Here is a 23,225-nt window from a genome sequence, read left to right as displayed (position 1 = left end):
AGTCAGGGAGCCTGATTCCTCCAGCTCCTTTTTTCGTTCTCAAGATTGCTTTGGCTATTCGGGGTCTTTTGTGTTTCCATACAAATTGGGAAATTTTTTGTTCTAGTTAAAATACTCTTATATAGTAAAATGGTGAGACATTTTAATAGGTTTCAAATAGCAAGAGTTTATACTCATGCTCTATCTCAACCCTAAGTAGCATAAATCCTAGTTCAACTATGTGTTATCTCAGACTTTAACTGCATTTTCATAGCAAAGTTTTTGTTTCTTAACTAATCAGTCTATATCGCTTTTCTTTAAGTTAACTTATCATATAAATTCCCAAGCATTATGTACAATACATATGCCAATAATATACTGATTTTCAATATGAAGGCTACTACAATACTCCTTTCATTCATTTATTCAACAAATTTCTACTGGTGGTCATCTTTCCCACCATGCAGAACAGCTGAATAGTGAAAACCATTTTGGAGAGACCAAAGAATAGAATAGATAGGCTGAGAAATAGAAAAAAAGATGCTGAGATAGAGTTTGTAGTATATGAATCCATAACTCTAATTGTTCATAAAGTCTATCCTCATTCTTTTCCTGGGGTTCTTTCTGTCAGACACCCCAATATCCTTATAATTCTTCCCCCCTTTTCCTTAAGCTATTTTATTATTCCATTCATTCAGTTTTTCAACAACTGTTCACTGAGCACACTACATATCAATTTCTATGTGAGGTGCTAGGAATACACTGATGAAGAAGATACACATGACTCTTGCATCATGAAATTTGTTTAATTTGTTCAATTCCTCCCTTACTTTTGTAGAGAAAATTTTCAATGTCTTATAGTTGTTAACCACCACTTTTAAAATGCTTTTTAAAAGGTCAACATTTACCAGTGCAATGGCATTCTTCTGTTAATGAAGCCAATAATTTACTTCTTGAGTGCACAAAGAAACTTGGAATTCAAAATGACTAAAATTAATTTTAAAGCACAGTCATTTCATGTAAAAGAAAAGTCATGCTTCACAGCATGACATATAAAATATACCTCTGTATCTGTATTATTCTGTCATTTTTGGTTCTTCTTAAAATAACTATACTAACTTTTGAAATAGATGTTGCTTTTTTACCAGGTATTATTTTCTTTTTTGAATTCATGTATTCAGTGACTATGAGCCCCCTAGTAGATGGCAAATGAAACAAAAATTTTGTACAGGTTACACATAATCAGTTAAAACACATTTTCATTTTATAGCACCTTGCTGATGAAATATTTATTGCAAAAGTTTTTTAAATTACCGAATAATAAAATACATAAATAGTTGTATGTTTATACTATGCAATAAATGACAATACCACTGTAGAAAAAACATCCAGACTACTTTCCATACATTGTACAAGATTGTTCAGCCTCCATTTCTTGCACATATTTCATATGCACCTATCTAAATTTTCTAAAGTCTCACACAAACCTTGATTCCTGCATCTCAAATGCTAAAGAATGAGCCATGACAAAGCTGGCCTATACACCAAAGGGTAAGTGGGGCAGCAATGTCAAATACCTCTCACACCACCACCAGAGACCTTTCAATCACACTTCATTTTGTCAGCAAGCACTGTGCGTCCTGTCCTTAAAAGAGAAATGTTTGTTACCTTGTATCCGAAAAGTTGAGGAAAAGATAGATTATTGCTGGCTGTATTTCAGATGAGAACTCTGTTCACTGCACATGAATCCCACACAGAATGAAGTCATGTCAGAAGGTATAAGTACCAGGTGGAGACCTATCAAACTCAACCCAGCTTATAATGCAACGCTTAATAAAATATTTCATATTAAAAAATCTAGGACAAATGCCAACCTATGCAGGCTGCCAGGAGAGCAGGTGTAAACTGGACTGCCCTGGGCAAACTGGCATGCATTGCAATTCTACTTATAGGTCACTTAAATGAAAGAAACTTGACAATGGTTCAAGCTTAATGCAATTGGAAATAGGAATACTCTCTTCTTTCACCTAAATATTGACATTAAAACTATTAAAATTACTTATTCCAAGTGAACAGCCTATCTGACTTCTACACAGTCAAACCAATTCTCATAATATGTTAAACATCCTTTTAAAAAAAAGTCATAGTTTGTCTTCAGGTACTCATATCATATTCTTAAAAATAAAGACATCTCTTCAGTGTTCGCTATATGAGAACATGCCATTATATATCTTCATGTCTACTGATTGATTGTTCTGCCAATAAAAGACAAAGATGCTACAGAAATGACACTGGTCACGTCAAAGGCATTAGTATTACAGTTTGCACTCATTCAGCATCTGTACCAACCATTTATTGAATGTGCATAAATTACTGGAAGTGCCACCCAATATCTAGTCATCTTTGTTGCCTTGTTGTTTCATCTGATATTCTAAAAATTATAGAAGGAATATCTAGGAATAAAGATTATAAGGCCACTTGCTTCCATGTTATTAAGATTCTTTTTCTCCTAAGGCAACCATCGGAATTTTACCTTTTCTAGTTCCTTGGCTATTTACAGTCTAATCTCTTTCTTAACTATGCGTTGTTTCCCTTTAAAAATTATTTCCCTTTACATCTCTTTATCTACCTCCTCTAATCTTCATGTTAGTTTTCCCTCGCCACATACCCCATATAACCATTTTGAATAAGATTCATAAGAATTATATCAGTTTCATCAGACAGCTCATAGAAACAATCCACATAGTCTGTACATCGTATGTAATCCACACTTAGTAAACTCTAAATATAATTGGTTTGATTCTAGGTCTACTATCAGCATTCTATAAATATGGACATCTCTGAATCTATTAAAAAGAGCCATTGTTGAAAGATTATGAAGAAAAATTATCCACTTCTGATGCAATTTCACAACAAATCTTAAGTATTTAATACCAATAAAATTTCAATGAAACTAGCAATCTTAAAATGTAGGAAACATAAGAGAGAAGATCTTAAAGGTTCTCATCACAAGAAAAAAAATGTATAACCAAGTGAGGTGATGGGTGTTAACCAAACTTATTGTGGAAATCATTTTGCAGTATACACATATATCAAATCATGTCGCACAAAAATTAATGCAATGTTGTACGTCAATTATATTTCAATAAAATTGGGAAGTTCTTAATTTAAACAATTTAATGTGGCAATTATGCATATAATTCCCTTTTAATTTTTTATTGAAATATAATTTACATTCAGTAAAAAGTATACAAATCTTAAGTGTAACACTACAATAGCTATTGACAAATATATACAACTAGTAATCCATATCCCTCTCAAGACACAGAACATTTCCATCACTCCAGGAAGTTTCCCCAACAAAAGCATTGTTATGATTTCTTACACTAAAGATTTATTTTGTCTCTTGTTGACCTTAATATACATGGAATCGTATATTATATACTCTTTAATGTCTAGATTCTCTCACTCAGCACAATGGTTTTGAGATATCTGTGTTTCTGTGCATGTAAATAGTTCTCTAGTTTTATTAATGAACAATACTTTTATTTGAATTTTCCAAAATTTGTTTATCCATTCACCTGATTGGTGGACATGTGGGAAGTTTCCATTTGGGGGCTACTAAGAACAAAGCTGCGATAAACCTTAATACACAAGTATTTTTGTACACATATGATTCCATTTTTCTTAGGTAAATACCTAAAGTAGAATTACTGGGGCACAAGTGTATATTTAATTTTATAAGAAACTGTCAAAAACACTTTTCCAAAACGCCTGTACCATTTTACATGTTTTAAACTCTCACCAGCAAAGTATTAGAGATCCAGTAGCTCCAAATCTTCACAGATGTTAAGTGATATCAGGTTTTTCATTGTTTTTTTTTAATTGTAATTTTCCAAGTGAGTGCATCAAAGTATCTTATGGTCATTATGCTTTGCATCTCCCAAATGACTAAAGACATAGGACATTTTTCCTTTGTTTATTAGCCATTTGTGTATTTCTGTTGTGGAGAAAATACTTTTGCACTTTTTAGGGTTATTTTTATTTCTATTATTTAAATGTAAGTGCTCTTTATACTCTTTTTAAGCTACATGTATTGCAAATATTTTCTCCTGAAATTTCTTGAAGTACAATTTGGTTATACATTTTCTTAGTATCTTTGATGAACAAAGTTTTAATTTTGATGATGTCTATTTTGTCATTTTTTTGCCTTTTATAATTAGCACTTCTTGTGTTTATCTCAAAATCCTTGCCTACGTCATGAAGATAGTCTCCTCTGGCTCCTCCTAGCAGCTTTATAATTTTAGCCCAAAGCAAGGTCACAACAATTTTCTTCTGTATTTTCTTCTAGAAGTTTTATACTTTTAATTTTTATATTTATAGCTATGATCCATTTTGGGGGTTTTTTAATGGTAAAAAAGCAAGCTTCAAATTTCATTTTTTAAACGGATATTCATTGACAGTACAACCTGCTTTCAGTCTTCTTCTCCTTTCTGTCCTTTCTCTGTTTAATTGCCTTTGTACCTTTGTTGAAAATTAGTTGTCAGTATGAGTCGGTACATATTACAGACTCTCCATTGTCTTCTATTATCTTCTAAGCATTTTTAAGTAACAAGAAAAAAGGATTATATATTTACCCATGTATTTATCACTGCCATTGTTCTTCATTTCTTGTGTAGATACATATATCTATCTGGTATAATTTTCCTTCTGCCTAGAGGACTCTGTTTATCATTTCCTACAATGCAGTTATGCTGGTGATGAATTTTTTCAGCATTTGTATATCTGAAAAGGTATTTTTGCCTTCATTTTTCAAAGATTTTCACTGGCTATAAAATACTGGTTGATGGCTTATTTATTGTTTTTAAATCTCTTAGTACTTTAAAGACATTTGTTTCATTCTCATCTCTCTTACATTGTTCCCAACAAGAAATCTGCTGTCATCTTTATCTTTGTAAGCATGTCTATATATATAAATATGTCTTTTTTCTCTGACTGATTTTAAGATTGCTTCTCTATTACTTATTTTATGAAACTGGATTATGATATGCCTTAGTGTAGCTTTCTTCATGTTTCTTGTATTTGGAGTTTGTAGACCTTCTCAGAGCTAAAGATTTGTAGTTTTATGAAATCTGAAAAAATTCTGGCAATCATTTCTTTACATTTTTCTTTGTACTCTGCATGCTCTCCTCCCCCTTCAAGGACATGTATATTAACTGCTTGATTTTGTCCCTTAGTTGATGATTCTCCTTCATTTTTTAAATTATTTTATTCATTTTTTTATTCTGTGTTTCAATTTGGATCATTTCTATTGGTTTGTCTTCAAATCCACTAATCTTTTCTTCTTCAACACCTAAACTTCCATTATTCCCATCAAGTGCATTTTTCATTTCCAATATTATAATTCTCATCTCATTTTAGCATTAGATCATTTTAGCATTTATTTTCATATATTACATATTTCTACTTAACTTTTAAAATTATATGGAATACAATTATAGTAACATTTTTTATGTTCTTGCCTGCTCATTCTAATATCTGTGTCACTTCTGGATTGGTGTCCAGTGTCTGATTACTTTCTAACTATTGATTGTGCTTTCAGGCTGTTTTGCCTGGTTATTTTTGACTGAATGCCAAACACTGTGACTTTTATCTTGTTGGGTGCTGGATATTTTTGTATTCCTATAAATCTTCTTGAACTTTGTTCTGGGAGGCAATTAAGTTACTTGGAAACAGGCTGATCCTTTTAGGTCTTGTTTTTATGATTTGTTATTCTGTCTGAGAGCAGTACCCAATTTAGCATTGATTATTCCCCACTGCTGAGGCAAGACTTTCCAAAATACTCTACCCAGAGTTCCAGGAATCTTGAGGTTTTCTAGTCTGGCTGCTGGGAACAGACACTATTCTTGGTCCTGTGTGAATGCAGGCCAGTGTTTCTCTAATCATTTTGGATGATTCTTTCCCTGGCCTCAAGTAGTTTCTTCACATGCATGTCCCAATCATTCCTCCACTGAATACACAAGAATTATCATCTGTAGATCTCCAGGATATCTTGCTGTTCAGCTCTCTCCTCTCTGGTACTCTTTCTAGAAAACTCCAGCTGCCGTGGTCTCCCCATACCCTCAGAACTGTCTCCTCAACTCAGGAAGACCTCTGGGCTCTGCCTATACTCCTCTCCCTTGCAAACATCCTGGAAACTCTCAAAGCAGTATGCTAAGGCAATCATAAGGCTCGCTTTATTTCCCATTTCTCAGGTATCATTCTCCTCTGTTGCCTGACGCCCAATTTCTTAAAAACCATTGTTTCAAATAGTTTGTCTATTTTTACAGATGTTTTGGGCAAAAAGGTAAATCGAGGCCTTATTATTCCATCTATACATATAGCAGAAGTCTTAAACATATATTTTAATTATTACTTTTACTTTAAAATAATCAAATGCTCACAAAGATACTTGGAAGGTCAACAGTAACAGAGAATAAAGAAATGATGGTTATTACCAAACTGTTAACTATTCATTATACAAGTTTTAACTTGCTTTAAAGCTTTACATTTTCAATCTAAGATAATCGGTTTATATTGTATTACTCTCTTGTCATCACTTACACCTGGTAGCATTTTTCACCATCTAACAAAATGCACTGAGATGTAATTTAGTCATATGACTTTTTTGTTTTTCACTCTTGTCTAATTAAAATTCCAGACAAAATCATAATGTAGTCTCTCAGTACTTTCATTGTGTCATTATTTAAGCAGTAAAATGTAGAAATAAATACTTAAGAATCTGTAATGCCTATAAAATATTGTTTCTTTGTAGTGATGCTTCTTAAAAATGCTTCATAGTCCATTAACAGCAGGTAACTCTGTTACTTTTTCCTATCACTTTTAAACTTTTGTTTCACAATAGAATAAGGAAGTAGGGAAAATAGCGTAAGAAATATTACATAGTAATACAATTATAAGATCACAGTGAAAATGTTCTTAGTGAAGATTTAACCTAATATTGCCAATATATTCAATTATAAATATGAATCATGGTGAAATTATTTGGCCATGTGGTAACAAGTAATATCTATACTGAAATTCAATAAATATTTGTTGAATAAACTAATTATAATAATGAGTTTAATATGAATGAATACAATCCTCTACTAATTGAACACAAGACTATCAATTATAGGAGAGGAAGAAAAAATGGAAGAGAATGCTTCCAAGTTTATACCATGGCAGAAGATCTTAAAATACAACATAAATAATTTTAGACCTGGAGGTCTTTTCAAGATCTTGGAGAACACCTTTCCTATTTCAGAGATCAAAAAGTGAACACAAAGAAAAGATATACATCTACAAATGCTAACAGTAAAGGGAAGAAGTTAGAACAGGACCTATATCTTCTAACTTCCAGTTTTTGTATCTCTTCCACCATACAAATTAGTCATAATATTTCTTACTTTTTAACTTCTCCCAACATTCCAGGAAGTGCTAAATAAATAAATAGTAAAATGTTACATGAAAGAAAAAAACAATTAGCTGTTTCCTAAATTTCACTAATTTTCAACTATGGAAAATATGAGCATCCAACTTTTAAATAATTCCAAATGTATAAAACATCAACTCAATGTTGTAGAACAGTTTTACTTTGGTTTTTCTGTAATTTTTAACAAAATAATATTGTTTTAAAAATGGCTATTTCACCCACCCTCCTCTAAATCCAATCTTAGATCCTCTAACCCAGTGGTTCACAACCCTCTTCCAGGCCAAAGCCTCTTTGTAAAACAAATTCTTTGTAACTTCCCCTTTACTACCCTGAAAAGGAAATCCAGAGGAAAAAATGTCCTAAGAATTTACATAATTTTTAAGACATATATATATTCCTAACTCTATAATAAAAGGAAAAATAAATAATTTATAAAAAATAAAATATATTTAAATAAGTAAATGCTCAGACACAACAACCCAAGATATCATAATAAAGGAGTCAGATACTTACACCTACATGAATGTGGTCAACCTGTGCCCCACTCAGTAAATGTGTCAAAACAGTATACTCAAATGTGGAACGATGTTGCCTCTAAGAACCGCAAAGGTCCACTAAGTGTCATGCCTCTTAGTGACAGAGCTACAAAGGACAACTGCCACTGAGCTATTAAAGGACACTGGTGTTTCTCTCCCTAATATATCTCTAGATGCCTTTGTGCTTTGCTACTGGTCTCCACTAGTAAGTAGTATTGGCATCACTTGGCAGTTTGTTAAAAACACAGATTCTCGGGTACTACCTCAGACCTATCAAATTCAAATCTATATTTTAATAAGATCGTCAGGTTATATGGATGTAAATTAAAGGCTGAGAAACCACTGGGCACTCCTGGGGGACATAGTAAGGGAGAGGGTAAACAAACGGCACATAACAAAAAAAGTGGTTATTTCAATACGTATTTTGAAATTAAAAAAAAAACATATTTGAAAATCTCTAACAATATTTTGTACCTAAGTTGATAATAAACATTTGTCATTTTTATGAATAAATGAATTAAGTAAATACTCATTAACTCAAAGCTAAGGTCTAAAGCCAACTTGGTATTCATTCACTCAGTAAATACTAAAGGTCTATGTGTAAAGCACTGTGCTAAGATCTGTGAGAGAAGTAAAAAGTCATAAAACAGGTCAAAACCACTGCAGTATATAGTTAAAGATTAAACTAAAGCTCCTAAAAAGAAGGAAATGTAACACACTCTTCTCTCAAACATACTTCTAGGTTCATAGATTTAAATTTAATTAAACCAAAGTTTCTCTTTTTGAGGCCACTGGTTTCTGAATGGTATTGAAGAACAAATTACTAATAATACTTTAAACTGGAGTTATATTTTTTATGAGATGCTCCATTTTACTGTCCAAGTCAAATACTGCTGAAAGACCCATTGTTGTAAGAAAGAAGAAAAACATGGGGAGAGAGAGAGAGAGACAGAGAGAGAGAAAGAGAGAGAGAGGAGCGGGAGGTAAGGCTAACAAGAAAACAGGCTTAACTGAAGTAATTTAAATAGTAACAAAAGAAAATGAGCAAAGAAAGGAGAAATTTCAACACCACTAAGAGAACTAACTACTTACTCTCTTGGGCAAGAAAAGGCAAAGTTTTTTGTAAAGGGTCATAAAGTAAATATTTTAGGCTACGAAAACCATATAACATGGTCTCTTGAAGCTACTCAACTCTTATAACTACAATGGTAGCTGAAAGCAGCCATAGATAATAAGTAAACTAATAGATGTGACTGTGTTCCAATAAAACTTTATTTACAGAAGACAGATGGCACAGATTTGGTGCCAGGGATGTAGTTTGCTGATCCCTTGCTCTAGGGGAAACAATTCAAAAGGTTCAAAGATACAGGCCTAATAAATTAATATAGAATCTGCACTTAAAAAATAATAAACCATAGGCTCTTTCTTGCTGATGATAAGGGGAATTTAATTAGTCTTGAAGAGAAAGTACTTTCCAAATAAAACTTTATACAATTATAACCAGTTACATTTTCTAGGCATAACTACCAAATCTGATATTAAGCTCTAACTTCTTCCCTGACTAAAAGTAATTCTTATTAACAAAAGAAGATATTGGTCTGACTTGTATTAGGTTCAGAAAGCAAGGAGTCATGAAAGTGTGCATTTACTAGTTACCGCTGTCAAAGGCACAAGGCAAAAGAAAAAAAGGAACTACTACACCTTGCTTCCAGATTCTACTGTTTATTCAGGCTAGTAGTTTGCCATTGAAAGAACCATTAAGAGATAATATTGAAAGAAATATATTTGTTCTTATTACCACCTTCTTCAAAGATTAGAGATATGCTTCTAGCTTCCCTACAGTGATGAATTAATTATTCGAAAATTTGTTGTATTTATTTCTAACATCCGTAACCTCCTGACAATATGCACTCCAAAACTTACTAATTGATTATGTGACCCAGTGTTTTAGTATTTCCTTTTTTCTTCCCAAACTTACCTCTCTAAAGTCCAAAGGAAACTATCTCATGCAGCTATCTAGTTTTTGAAGGAGTCTGTTCCCATTATCCATTTTATTGTCATTCATTCATTTAAAATCCTATCTCCATTGGTTATCATCTATTTTTATCACTCAAGCTCATATACCTTGACCATTTCACTTGCCATTTTACAAGTTTTCTTGATTTATAAAGTTCTTGTGTAGCAGACACTGCTACTGTCTTAACCCACGTTGCCGTATCCTTCACTGTTCCCCACATAGCAATGTTTTCTTACTGTATTTTTAATATTCTGCCTGAGTGCTTTCTCTGACACAGAAGTGTGCTTGAGCAATGAGTTCTAGAGAGTTAACAACCCCAGGAACAGCCCTAGACCAATAGCAAAGGAAAGTTATGGATAAATATCCCCAGCCTCCTTGCCCATTATATGGGATAACTTTGAGGTCGTGATACCAGGTCTCCCAAAAGTCCCGGTAAGATTAAGACACAGCTGCTGAAAGAGGTTACCTGCTCTTGAATGCATCCAATATTGTATTCTTTCTCTTAACTGGATCATTTCCCACTTCCCTACAGGTAAGTGCCTGGGATTGCCTTCCATATAAACTACCCACTCTCAAATCTTTGTGCGCTTAAGGTGGTCCTCAATCTAAGATGGTCCTCTAACCTTATTATTCCTGGGTTCCTGAGATTTTGCACTGAGACGAGTTCATAGCACACCAGCCATGAAATCACCAACTGTTTTGCCCAAAGGTAGGATTACATTGTTTCACTCTTGCTAGTTTTCAAAAGATCTGGCACAGCCATCATTTTATTATTCTCCCAAGACATAGCAACACACCAGAGTGATGGCTTTAGCCACCCTCTAAAGTGACTCCCAGTTACCTTACCTGTTATAACTGAGTGCTCACGTAATAGGAGCGGGTATGCCTCACATCAAGCCGTGCACAGGAGAGGCTGGGACGCTGGTGTGGGGTGGGGCACGGACGCAGGGGCGCGGTCCAGTGGGTAGCTGGCCTCGCTCAGGTTCTTCGGGCTCAGCTGAGCCCCTCTCCCAACCCTGCATACCTGAAGGCTCTCAGCCCTCCAGTTCTTGGCCAACACTCCCCTCGTTTGGGTTTGGGGCTTGAGCTTTTCCATCCCCAGCACCTGGCAGGGTGTTGGGCCAGGGAAGCCTGATCAAGTGGCCAACAGCGGCTGGAGGGCAACACCACCCCACCCAGCACCGGACCTCAGGCCAGCAGCCAGAGTCCAGGCTCCGAAGAAAGGCAGGTAAGGGCTGTCGCTGTGTAAATGGGCGGGGGTCAGCTGCCCTCAAGTTGGAGGAGAGGCTACATCACAAAACCTACCTCAACTTTTGTTACTAAGGGACTCGTGTTGAGCAAAATCTGATGTTAACTTTAAAGGAGAGATTTGTTCTTCGCCTTCAAATTGTAATCGGGGTGGGGCGGGCAGGCAGCCCTTAGCATTCCACCCTTAATACCTGGCCAGCACGTGGCCGTCACGAGGCCCTCAGAACAGCGGTTAGAGGTCCCACTCTGCCAGCAGTCAGCCTCGCAGTGATCCTCCGGGCAGAAAGTGCCGTGAGCGGTGGATCGTGGCCTTCTCCCCAGGGCTCGAGGCCCTCCAGCCTCCACGCTGGTGGGTGAGCTGGGGGGCCCAGGACAGGCTGAGGGCTGTGGCCTGCAAAGTCCCAGAGCCCTTGCCATGGCCACCCACTGGCTGGGCCCAGGCCTTGACCTAATGGCGGCGGCAGTCTCCATGGGTCCCAGTCAATGGAGGCCTCAGCACCTGGATTATATGGACACTGCCACTAAGGTAACAGCTTCAATCAGCTTCAGTCTGCCCATTCAAGTTTTGAAAATTGGTACAGCTTAGATCAGTTGTCTACCCCCCTAAGAGGTGGCCGGAGGTCAGGGGTAAGTTGCAAGAACACTGCACATCATTAGTTCAGGTCCACCTCTGTGGCTGGGGCTCTTCTCAAAGAAGGACAATTGTTGCAAGCTGGGAATTCACCTGACAGGTATTTGCTACAAGTGATTCGCTCCAGTTTAAGTGAAAAGCCTGAGAGCCAGCTGGGTCCTGGGCACTTGGCTCCCTCAGTGATGATGGCTGGGCAGGGTCTGATAACCCGGCCCTGAGGGCACCACCAGTTGAGATCTGCCTCTTCAGCCAGGCCTGGGCACTGGCAGGAGGACCCAGACTGGGTGCTGGATGTACACTCCCAGGCAGGGTAACGGCCCGCGCAGGGACCCCCTCGTCTTAGCCAGGGCCTGGACCCTGGAGGGAGAAACTTGAGCCTTGGGACTTTACCCTTTCTTGTCAGAACGGGAAGAACATTCATTTTGGTGGAGGTTTATAGGAACATTGTTACCTGACCATGACCTGACCTCAAGAACAAAGGTTCTGACACCAGGAAGTCTGACAACTAACTATACCCCTCCCTCACATTTCCTATAAAAGGGTTTTGCTGAAAGCTTACGGGGAGTTCGGGGTTTGGGGGGCCTGAGCCACCCGTCTCCTTGCATGACCCTGCAATATACCTTTCTCTGCTCCAAACTCTGACGTTTTGGTATTTTTTGGCCTCACTGTGCGTCGGGCACACAGACTTGCATTCGATAATGCTCAGGACCCACCATCCTATAAGTACAGTTTAGATTTGTTTTTCCACAAAATGCATGACTTTCTACTTGTTCACATGTAAATGTATCTGCCAATTCTAGATAACAAACATAGTGTAAACCAGATTTTGTTTTCAATTTAAACAGAGGAACGTGGTATAGAAAAATAATCTTCCCAAGAAAACTTTTCATTCTCCCCCTTCCAAAAGTAGGAACTCTAAGAACCATAAACACTGTTTTAAAAAGTCTAACCCTGGGCTTCCCTGGTGGTGCAGTGGTTGAGAGTCCGCCTGCTGATGCAGGGGACACGGGTTCGTGGCCCGGTCTGGGAAGATCCCACATGCCGCGGAGCGGCTGGGCCCGTGAGCCATGGCCGCTGAGCCTGCGCGTCAGGAGCCTCTGCTCCGCAACGGGAGACGCCACAACAGAGAGGCCCGCATACCAAAAAAAAAAAAAAAAAAGTCTAACCCTTTGAACATGGAGAAGCCCACAGAACTGAGCCAAAAGAGTAAATAACAGAGTTAGCCCATGGAAAAATCAAACTCACGAAACCCTTTCATCAATATTTACCTGCTTGGAAGACCACTTCATCCGTCAACCCAAGGTAGAACCTTTGGAGGCATTCTTAATCTTCCCCATTCTCTTAATTCCTCTCCCAGTTAGTCCCATCAGTTGAACCTCTCCGAAGTGTCTTAAAAAAACATTTCTTCATTCCCCTTGCTCTTATGCCAGTTTGTCTTTCCTGTGACCATAACCTATCTAGGTTCCCTGTTTCATTTCACTTCTTTTTTATTCTGGAAAAACCTGACACTCCCACATCAAACCTAAGACTGTTCAAACCTATAATAGCTCAAGTCCTGAACATCACTTTCAGCATTTCTATAAAACATATGGACATTTACATTATATTTAGACAACACATTTGTTGCCTAAACATTTCATGTATTTTTATTTCTGTTTGGAATGAAGATTAAAAATAATGTTTACCTAAAGATTAAGCAAAATGTTTACCTGTCTGAAGCTACGTCACTGGCAATTTGGTGCTTCACTCCTGACCCATTTTTAATAGAATCCTGTCTTGTGAGCCCATGAGATCGACTTTTCTCCACTGCAGGTACAGATAAGTCACCTGAGGGTCCTTGGAACGGGGCCTGCTCATGCAGTTTTGCTTTCTTCTCCTGAGGTGCCTCCTCATTCCGCAGTCCTCGGAGAACCTTTTGATCAGGTTGCTGTGGTGTATTAGATCCACTATTATAAAACCATGCTCCTGATTTAGTGAGGATTTCTTGTTGTTTTCGGCACAAATTACATACCCACATAACCTGCACACGAATATACAGGGAAAAGAAATTAGTGTTTCCAAAATTGAAAAGCAAATAAAAATAGAGACAACAACTCAAGCTAACAAAAAAAGTACATGGTTATCCTTTCTGAAGTTAAAATGTAATCCTGATCAACTGCTATTGTTAATTAAATCACATATCTTAATTTTGTCAACAGACAAAACTGACAATATTTACTGGCAGTAGAAACACCAAACTAGAATGTGAAATTACTAGTTGTTTATTTATATTCTTTAATTGCTTTGTATTTAAATTAGGGGCATAGTATAATACAAAGAAAATGGATTTTGAGGTTAGAAAAACTTGGGTTTAAATACCAACTGCAAGACTGGAAACTTGGCAACCTTCAACAAGTTACTGAACCTTCATAGCTATAAAACTTAGTTTCCTTAATGATAAAATAGAAAAATAGGTATAATAATATTCATCCCCTATATTGCTTTGAGGATTGAAATAATTTATATAAAACGTCTGGCACAATGCCTGGTATATGTTGGACTTCAATAGATTACCTACTAATATTAGGTTAATCTTCTATCATCAACTATATTACTGTTTCTTGAAGGGGCTTTTATTTCTTTTGAGTAGCTCCTAATGACTAAAATAAAGCTAGGATCATAGCTGATCCTCAACAGAAACCTATTAATTGCTCATAACTTTAGTAGGACACTTAACATAAAATGTACCATTTTAACCATTTTTAAGTGCACAGTTCAGTAGTATTAAGTATATTCACATTGCTGTGAAACAGATCTACAAAATGTTCATCTTGCAAAATTCAAAGTCTATATCCATTAAACAGCAAATCCCCTTTTCTCCCTCCCCCCATCCCCTGGTAACCACCATTCTACACTTGATTTTTTAATAGATATGTTTTTCAGACTCCAGGAATCTAAGAATATTAAAACTAACATCTGTTTGACCAGAAACCTTCGCCTTCTTCTGAAAAATATTTTTCAATTAGAAAAAAAATCATACATTCATGAAATAAAAGGTAAGCTAATATTTCAAGTGTTTTCTATGTTTTATGTCAAATATTGAATCTTACACAGCTCTCCAGATTGCTAAACATTTCCTCATAGTTTAAAAAAATTATAATATAGATAATCGCAGTAAAAGAAAACTTCAACATGGTATTTTCAAGTGATACAAGAATGCTTTTGTAAAATACCATTTAAAATTTTTGCTTAACTTCTCATTATTCCCAGTTCACATTGTTTGTATAGTTTATATCATACAACACTGTACTTGATCATTTTTTTATTTTGTTCTCCCTTCAAATTGTAAATACATTTCTCTTTTCTCCAACTAAATTGAAAGCTCACTGGGGGCAAGGGCTATATCTTCTATTTGCATAATAAGACCTTATAAATTATAGAACAGTAAGACCTTCTAAATGTTTGCTAACTTGAATTCTTTTGAAGTCTTTCTGGGGGATGTATTATAATAAAATTTTTTATACTATTACACCAAGATTTATGTTTCATCCATTTCCAAAAGAATTAGTCAGCAATAACATCAATTTCTGTGACTATCTTATTTTTAAAAGTAAATAAGAAAGTATTTTTGATATTAAAATACCAAAATCTCACTCAAATTTTTAAAAAATACATCATAGTCCAAATTTCTTTTGGTTTGAATACATACAAAATATAAATATATCTAACTCATCAATCGTCTCAAAAATCAAATTTCAACCAAGATCTTCAGCCTTTCAATGCCATCTTGTGGCAATTATAGGTATTGCAGATATCTTTTAAAAGTGAAAGGCGCACTAAATATAGAACCAGAAAATATTGTTAAAATAAATTAAATTTGAATTTCAACTTTTCTGCTTTATTTTAAACAAATTACTCATTGTACAAATAGCATGATTTCCATATAGCACAAAATGGAAAAAAGACTTGGAAGCATTATGGGCTTAGTTTTCCTCATCTGTTAACACCTAACAGATATTAATATAAGATAAATGACTGTAAGTGTGAAGGATGATGTCTGACTCCCTATTAATACCCTTCCCATACTCTCTGAGCTATCCACATTGGTTGCTCTTTTTCAGACTAGATCCTATGTGCCCTCCTAAACTGCTGGCTTCTAGTAATCCTTATATCCTAACAACAAATTACCCTTCTCTTACTATCTCCTCCTACTCTTGGATTAAGAGCTTATTAATCTTTAAAGCTTAGGAAGCCTAAATTCACTCACTTAAATTAGTACAGGGACTGACACTTTCAGCTGATACCCTTTACACACATTGCACCTTGTAAATTGATGATACTGCAGGATGCCTTACAAACACATACACATGCTATGAGATGACTTTTTACTAGTTGGCTGTGAAATAATCAACATCTATTAGAGGTAAAGTCTGTGTCCATGAAAAATAATTTAACTAATTTGGGAATATAATAGCAGAACTCTTGTTAATGGAACCCTTTATCCAATTAAGTTAACCAGCAAATGTATCTTATAATGAATGCTGTTAAAAATATCTTAGAAATATACATGCCTGTAAATCACCATGGTTAGAGCCTATTAGTGTGGCTGGTCATCATTTATCAAAAAACATCTAGGCCCCAAGAATACAAAGACAAAGAGGATTCAAAATTATACAGTATTATTATTTTCAGTTCTAAATATGCCAATATTTGGGACTTCCCTGGTGGTCCAGTGGTTAGGACTTCGCCTTCCAATGCAGGGGGTGAGGGTTCCATCCCTGGTAGAGGAGCTAAGATCCCACATGCCTCGCAGCCAAAAAACCAAAACATAAAACAGAAGCAATATTGTAACCAATTCAATAAGGACTTGAAAAAAATTGGTCCACAGGGCTTCCCTGGTGGCACAGTGGTTAAGAATCCACCTGCCAATGCGGGGGACATGGGTTCAAGCCCTGGTCCAGGAAGATCCCACTTGTTGCAGAGCAACAAAGCCTGTGAGCCACAACTATTTAGCCCGCGTGCCACAACTAGTGAAGCCCGTGTGCCTAGAGCCCACACTCCACAAGAAGAGAAGCACTACAATGAGACGCCTGCGCACCGCAACAAAGAGTAGCCCCAGCTTGCTGCAACTAGAGGAATCCCGCGCGCAGCCACGAAGACAATGCAATGCGTTGTCTAAATGGTTTTACATTTGACTCCTACTAAACATTGAAAAAACAGATAATCCCAAACTTTTTCAAACTATTATAGAAAGGGGGGGAAAAAAAAGGTAAGGTCCCCAATGCAATTTATAAGACTAGAAAGATTTTAATGGCAAAATCAGAAAAGGGCAGTAATTAGTTTCCTATGGCTGCTGTAACAAATTACCACAAACTGGTGGTCTAAAACAACAGAAATATATTCTCTCACAATGCTGAAGACCAAAGTCTGAATTCAAATTCAGTATCAATGGGCCAAAATCAAGGTATCAACAGGGTCATGCTCATTCAAGAGGCTCTAGGGGAAATCAGTTCTTTGCCTCTTCTGGCAGTCAGCTTCTGATGGCTACAAGCATTCTTTGGCTTGTGGCCACGTCAATCCAATCTTCAGGGACAGCATCTTCAGATCTCTCTCTGCTACATCCTCACATCACCTTCTCTGTGTGTGTGTGTAATCTCCCTCTTATAAGGATACAAATGATTATATTAAGGGCCCAGGCAGATAATCTCCCCATCTCAAGATTCTTACATAATGACATCTGCACAGATTGTTTGTTTGTTTGTTTTGCTATATAAGGTTATTCACAGGTTCAGGGATTAGGGCATGGATATTTTTTTGAGGGGCCATTTTCAGCCTACCACAGACAATAGAAAAGTAGAATTATAGGCCAACAGCACAAATAAAAATGGATGCATTGATCTTAAAATCAAATGTTAAATTTCATACAGCAAATATATATGATAAAGAACAAAAAGAACCTATCATGACAAAGGAAAGATTATAACAAGAATAGTTTAATAAAATATACCAATGTAATTCACCACATTAATAGATTAAAATAGAAAAAAAGTGGTCATATTGATACGGAAAAACCATTCAGCATTCATAAAATGTAAGACTCATTCATGTGAAAATAAAATCTAGCAAACAAAAAATAGAAAAGCAATGCTTAAGCCTGATAAAGGTTATCTACAAAAACTTATATCCTATTTTATACTTAAAGATGAAAAGTAAGAGCATTTCCCTTAAAGTCAGGAATGAGCTAAAGATTCCAAGTATCATCACTTCTATTCAACACTGTCCTGGAGGCACTAGCTTATTAGTAAATCTCACACACACGAGACAAGAAGGATGAAATAAAACTGTCCTTATCTAAACACTATATGATTGTGAATACCATTTGATTATGACATAAAAATCCAAGGAAATCTACAGACAACATATTAGAAGTAATAAGAGAGCTCCATAAGTGTCCTAGATCAAAGATGGACAAAGATAAACAGCATTTCAGTACGCCACTAATAACCAATCATAAATATTTAATAAAAAAATTTTAAAGATACCTGTTTCAAAGAAAATTAGTATACAAGAGTCTAAAAGAAGACTTACATAAATGGAAAGATATACTCTATTGCAATAAGAAGACCAAATACAACCAGGATGTCAGTCTCCCGAATTAAATCTATAACGTTCAGTGCAATTTTAACCAGACTCCTACCATGTTTTTCATAGAATTTATCAAGCTAATTCTGAAATGAATATGGAAGAGCCAAAGATAAGAAAATCTAGATAATTCTGAAGATAAGTAACAATTTAAGGTGGACTTACTCTACTTATTATAAAGTGACAGAAATTAAGACAGTGTGGTATTAGTAGAGAAGTGCTAAATAGAACATGGAGCATACTAGAGGCTCTAGAAACAGACTCTCACATATACCAGTGATCACATTACAAATCAGTGGAGAAAGGACACACTATTAAATTAATATAGCCAAGACACCTGGTTGTCCATAATGGGGGAAAAAATAGATTCACACCTCACACCATATACAAAAATCTGTTCCAAATGGATTAAACACTGAAACATGAAAGACAAAACTTCCAAACTTTTAAAACAAATGTCAAGAAGCAAAATATTTTTAACTCAAATACAAAAAGCACAAACTAAAATTTACTATATTAAAATGTTTAAACATTTTTGAATAGTAATATAATAAGATAAAGTAAAAGAAGAAACCACAATCTGAGAGAGGTTTTACTGCAATGTATACAGTTTATACAGGATATGCATTCAGAATATATGAGGAACTTCCATAGTTCAATAAGAAAAAGACAAACATCACAGCAGAATAATAGGTCAGAAATGAATATACAATTCCATAGAGAACCCCAACTGGCCAATAAGCAAATAAAAAGGAGCTTAATCTTATCAGTGAAAAATTACAAATTTTAAAAAATTAGTTACTATTTCACTCCCACTAGTTTGACAACATTTAAAAGTCTGACAACACCAAGCATTTCAGAGGAAGTAGAGGAGCCAGTACTCAGAAACATTCCTCCCAGGACTGCAAAACAGTTTGGAGATCCATTGTGCAATACCTAGTGAAACTGAAAATGGCTACTTATATACTCTATGATCCAGAAATGTTACTTCTACCCTAGAGAAATTACGAGAAGACATGAACAGGGATGTTCATTGAGCACCACCTCTACTAGGAAAAAATATTAGATAACCTAAATCAGTGGATAAACTAACATATTCATGCAGAAGAATTATATTCAGCAGTCAAATGAGTGAATTAGATTTAGATGAATCTAAATTTTGAGATAACTCTCAAAATATAGAGTTAAAGAAAGCAAGTTTCAGAAAAATATATACAGTATGATCCATAATATAAAGTTTAAAACCTTGTAAAATAATACTATATATGGTTTAGCAGTGTTTAGATATTAAGCTAAACTACAAATAAAAACATGTAGAATGATAAGTATTCGAGATAACTGCTCTATCTCTAAAAAAAACAAAGAAAACTACTAAAAAGATGGCAAAATGTTAAGATTTGTATAACTGCTCAGTAGTCTCTAAACTTCCCAACATGTTTGAAATATTTCAAAGTAAAAAAGAGAGAACCAGTTAAGGTTAATTGGACTAGTGAAAACATTTACTGATACTCATAATCACGCTAAAAGGAAATGTGTATTTACCATAAATATATTAGTTAACTGAGAACTAATTAATGAATTTGCATACAAATATAATTTTTAAAATACAATACAGCTTACTTCCAGGATTTTGTTTTGTTTTGTTTTTTATGGAGAGGTGTGAGTGAAGGAGTCAGATTACATAAAAGGTAACCAATTAGCTGTACATGTTTTGTAGTGTTGTTTCTAGTTTTTCTTTTCATCAAAGCACTTGATTCATTTTATAAACTCTCTGTTCTAAATTAAATTTTATCCAAAAAACTAGGGAAGTGATTGTCAAAGTAAATTTGTCATTGAGGAGAATTTAATTGTACATTGATTATTATCAGAATAAGTAGCTGTTGCCTTCATAATAAATACTTGACTTTTAAATCTTATTTTAATTAGAATTGCATTTTAAATTTAAATTTCCCTAAGTGTTTTTAAAAGAAAAGACAATTCTTAAAGCAGTAGGTATATCCAGCAATTCTAAGAGAAGTAAACATTTCTGCAGTTATTAAGTTTTCCCACTAGTCTGTGCTATAGCACTTTGTTCAATCTGGACTACTGGCTTCTTTGCATATTAGCACTACATTGTTAACCTACTTTTTTCCCTAAAAATAAATTTCAGTTAAAAATATAGTAACTTTAATAAAATTAAAAAGTGAGTTGAAAGAGTATCATTATTCTACATTATAAAATGTGATGGTATGAATTAGAATAATTATTTTCCATTGCATGTTAACTTACTCAAAAATTCAATAGAGTACAAACGTACTATCAGTTGACAGTTTCCTTTTCCAACATATATAACTTAAATGTTATGCTCATAAATTATAGAACTATAAAATCATTTCAATAAATTTAAAGTAAAATTATGGCTTAAATTGGAGGAAAGCAAGTTTAATTTTTCTTAAAATATAAAGCATATTCACCTAGGTTTCATTTAAAATGGAGAACAGAACATAATTTCTGAAGGGGACATCTTATAAAGGGAGAGGCCAGAACATAATTACATGAAGGTTAGAAAATGATGCTTTATCCAAATTGAAAAGAATCAAAGGTGTAAAAGTAGAGGAAATAGTATCAAATCACTAACAAAACATGGTGGCATGGAAATCACTAGAACACTCTTGGGAAAGAGAAATTTTTAAGGAAGAGGCATTAATTCAGAGAAGAAAAGTTCTTTAAAACTTTAAGATTAATGGATAAAACTATACGAGATCCTTGCAAGTAAATTTTCAGAAGCCATGCACTACTATATGGACTTCCTTTTGCAAATTGTGCTTCTTGCTCCTGTAACTGCTAAAAGGCAATAGCATCACTAATCATACAGTCATTTGATCTACTTCAAAGCACAGTTCAATGTAAGGGAAGTCAAACTTGGCCCACCCAAGGGAGATTTACTATTCTATGAAAGATAAACTGTATCATAACTCTATCACAGCACAAAATTAAAAGCACTGACTTTTATCTAGTTTCAGTGCATTTGTATTTTGATTCATCTCAAACTTAACGAAGCCAAAACTGAATTCCAGACCTTCACCCCCAAACTGCTCCATCCACAGTCTTACTCATAGCAGTTAATGGCAATTCCCCTTCCTCCCATTTTGCCTCGGGCCAAAAATCTTGGAATAATCTTTTTCTCTCATACTCCACATACATTCAACTAGAAAATCGTTTTGATTCTACTTTTAAAATATATCTACAGAGATGACATCTCACCACCTTCAGCAAAACCCCCTAATCTAAGTCACCACCATTGCCTGCCTAAATTATTGCAATATCCTCATAACTGGTCTCCTAGATGCCGCTCTTTTCTCACTCTCATTAATCTATCCCACAACAAAACCTTCAAAATGTTTTAAAAAGGAAGTCACGTCATGTCACTTTTTTGGTCAGAATCTTTTCATACTCCCCATTTTGCTCAGAATAAATGCCAAAGTCCTTACAGAAGGTCCTCTGCAATCTCACTAACTTGGTGTCTCACTATTCTCACCCACTTGTTCTGCTCCAGCCACACTGACTTCCTTGCTATTCTTCCAACATGTCAAGCATGCCCCTACCACAGGACCTTTGTATTCGCTATTACCTCAGTCTAAACTGCTCTTCCCCTAAATATCGGCAATGCTAGCTCCCTCATCTTTTTCAAGTTTTTCAAGTTGCTGCTCAACTGTCATTTTTCAAGACCATCCAAATTAAAATTCCAACATCACCCAAAATTAAGTATCTAGATTTTCATTTTCTCCAGGGCACTTAAACCTTCTAATATTTATTTATCTCATTTGTTGTGTGCATCTCCTAATTAGAATACACTCCCCAGAAAGATAAGAGGCGTTTGTCTATTTTAGTTCACTGCTACATCCCAAGTACCTAGAAAACACCAAGACATGTTCAATGAATGAGTAAATTAATATATTAACAATAAGTATGTAATAGTTATACATTACTTTCTTTAAAATCTGTTTGTCTATGGGCTTCCCTGGTGGCGCAGTGGTTGAGAGTCTGCCTGCCGATGCAGGGGACACGGGTTCGTGCCCCGGTCCGGGAGGATCCCACATGCCGCGGAGCGGCTGGGCCCGTGAGCCACGGCCACTGAGCCTGCGCGTCTGGAGCCTGTGCTCCGCAACAGGAGAGGCCACAACAGTGAGAGGCCCGCGTACCGCAAAAAAAAAAAAAAAAAAATCTGTTTGCCTAGCAAATTTCTATAATCCAAATACCATGGACCTCATGAAATTGTCTTTAAGGAAAAAATAAAATAACATTTAAGAATTTCCCAAATACAAGTATTATTATGAAATATATTTTTTCTAGTCAAATTCACGAGGTATTTTAAGATTATTTTACATGTATTAAAATTGCTTAAATATTTAAACGAAAGTAAAATATGTATAGCTTACCTCAGAGGTTTCCAGACTTGTTTAATCAATGTCCTACTTTTGATCTAACCCAACTGATTTCAGAATACTACTCGGTTTTTTATTGTGGGTGAGGGAGAGATCACATTTAATTATGTGTGTGTGTTTGTTTGTTTGTTTTGGAGGTGATGGATATGTTTATCACCTCAATCGAGGTGATGATTTCACGGGTGTATGCATATGTTCAAAGCCATCAAATTGTATACATTAAATATGTACAGTTTTTTGTATAACAATTGTCCTGCAAAAAAGCTGTTACAAAAATTAAAAACAAAATTGTGGG

At 35.4% G+C, this 23,225-nt stretch overlaps 1 protein-coding gene across 1 annotated transcript in view; it reads right to left on the bottom strand.

The window, feature by feature from the left end:
* RIMS2 (regulating synaptic membrane exocytosis 2) overlaps positions 1-23,225 on the bottom strand; it is a 452,082-nt gene that overhangs the window by 378,871 nt on the left and 49,986 nt on the right. Inside the window, exon 2 of the mRNA XM_032610227.1 lies at positions 13,595-13,905. Coding sequence (XP_032466118.1) covers positions 13,595-13,902 — 308 coding nt within the window. The 5' untranslated portion in view covers positions 13,903-13,905. The remainder of the gene's footprint in view (positions 1-13,594; positions 13,906-23,225) is intronic.

This window comes from Phocoena sinus, chromosome 17 (genome assembly GCF_008692025.1).
Source record: "Phocoena sinus isolate mPhoSin1 chromosome 17, mPhoSin1.pri, whole genome shotgun sequence".
NCBI lineage: Eukaryota > Metazoa > Chordata > Mammalia > Artiodactyla > Phocoenidae > Phocoena > Phocoena sinus.
Note: the sequence above shows the minus strand (reverse complement) of the source record. Positions and strands in the feature narration are given on the sequence as shown.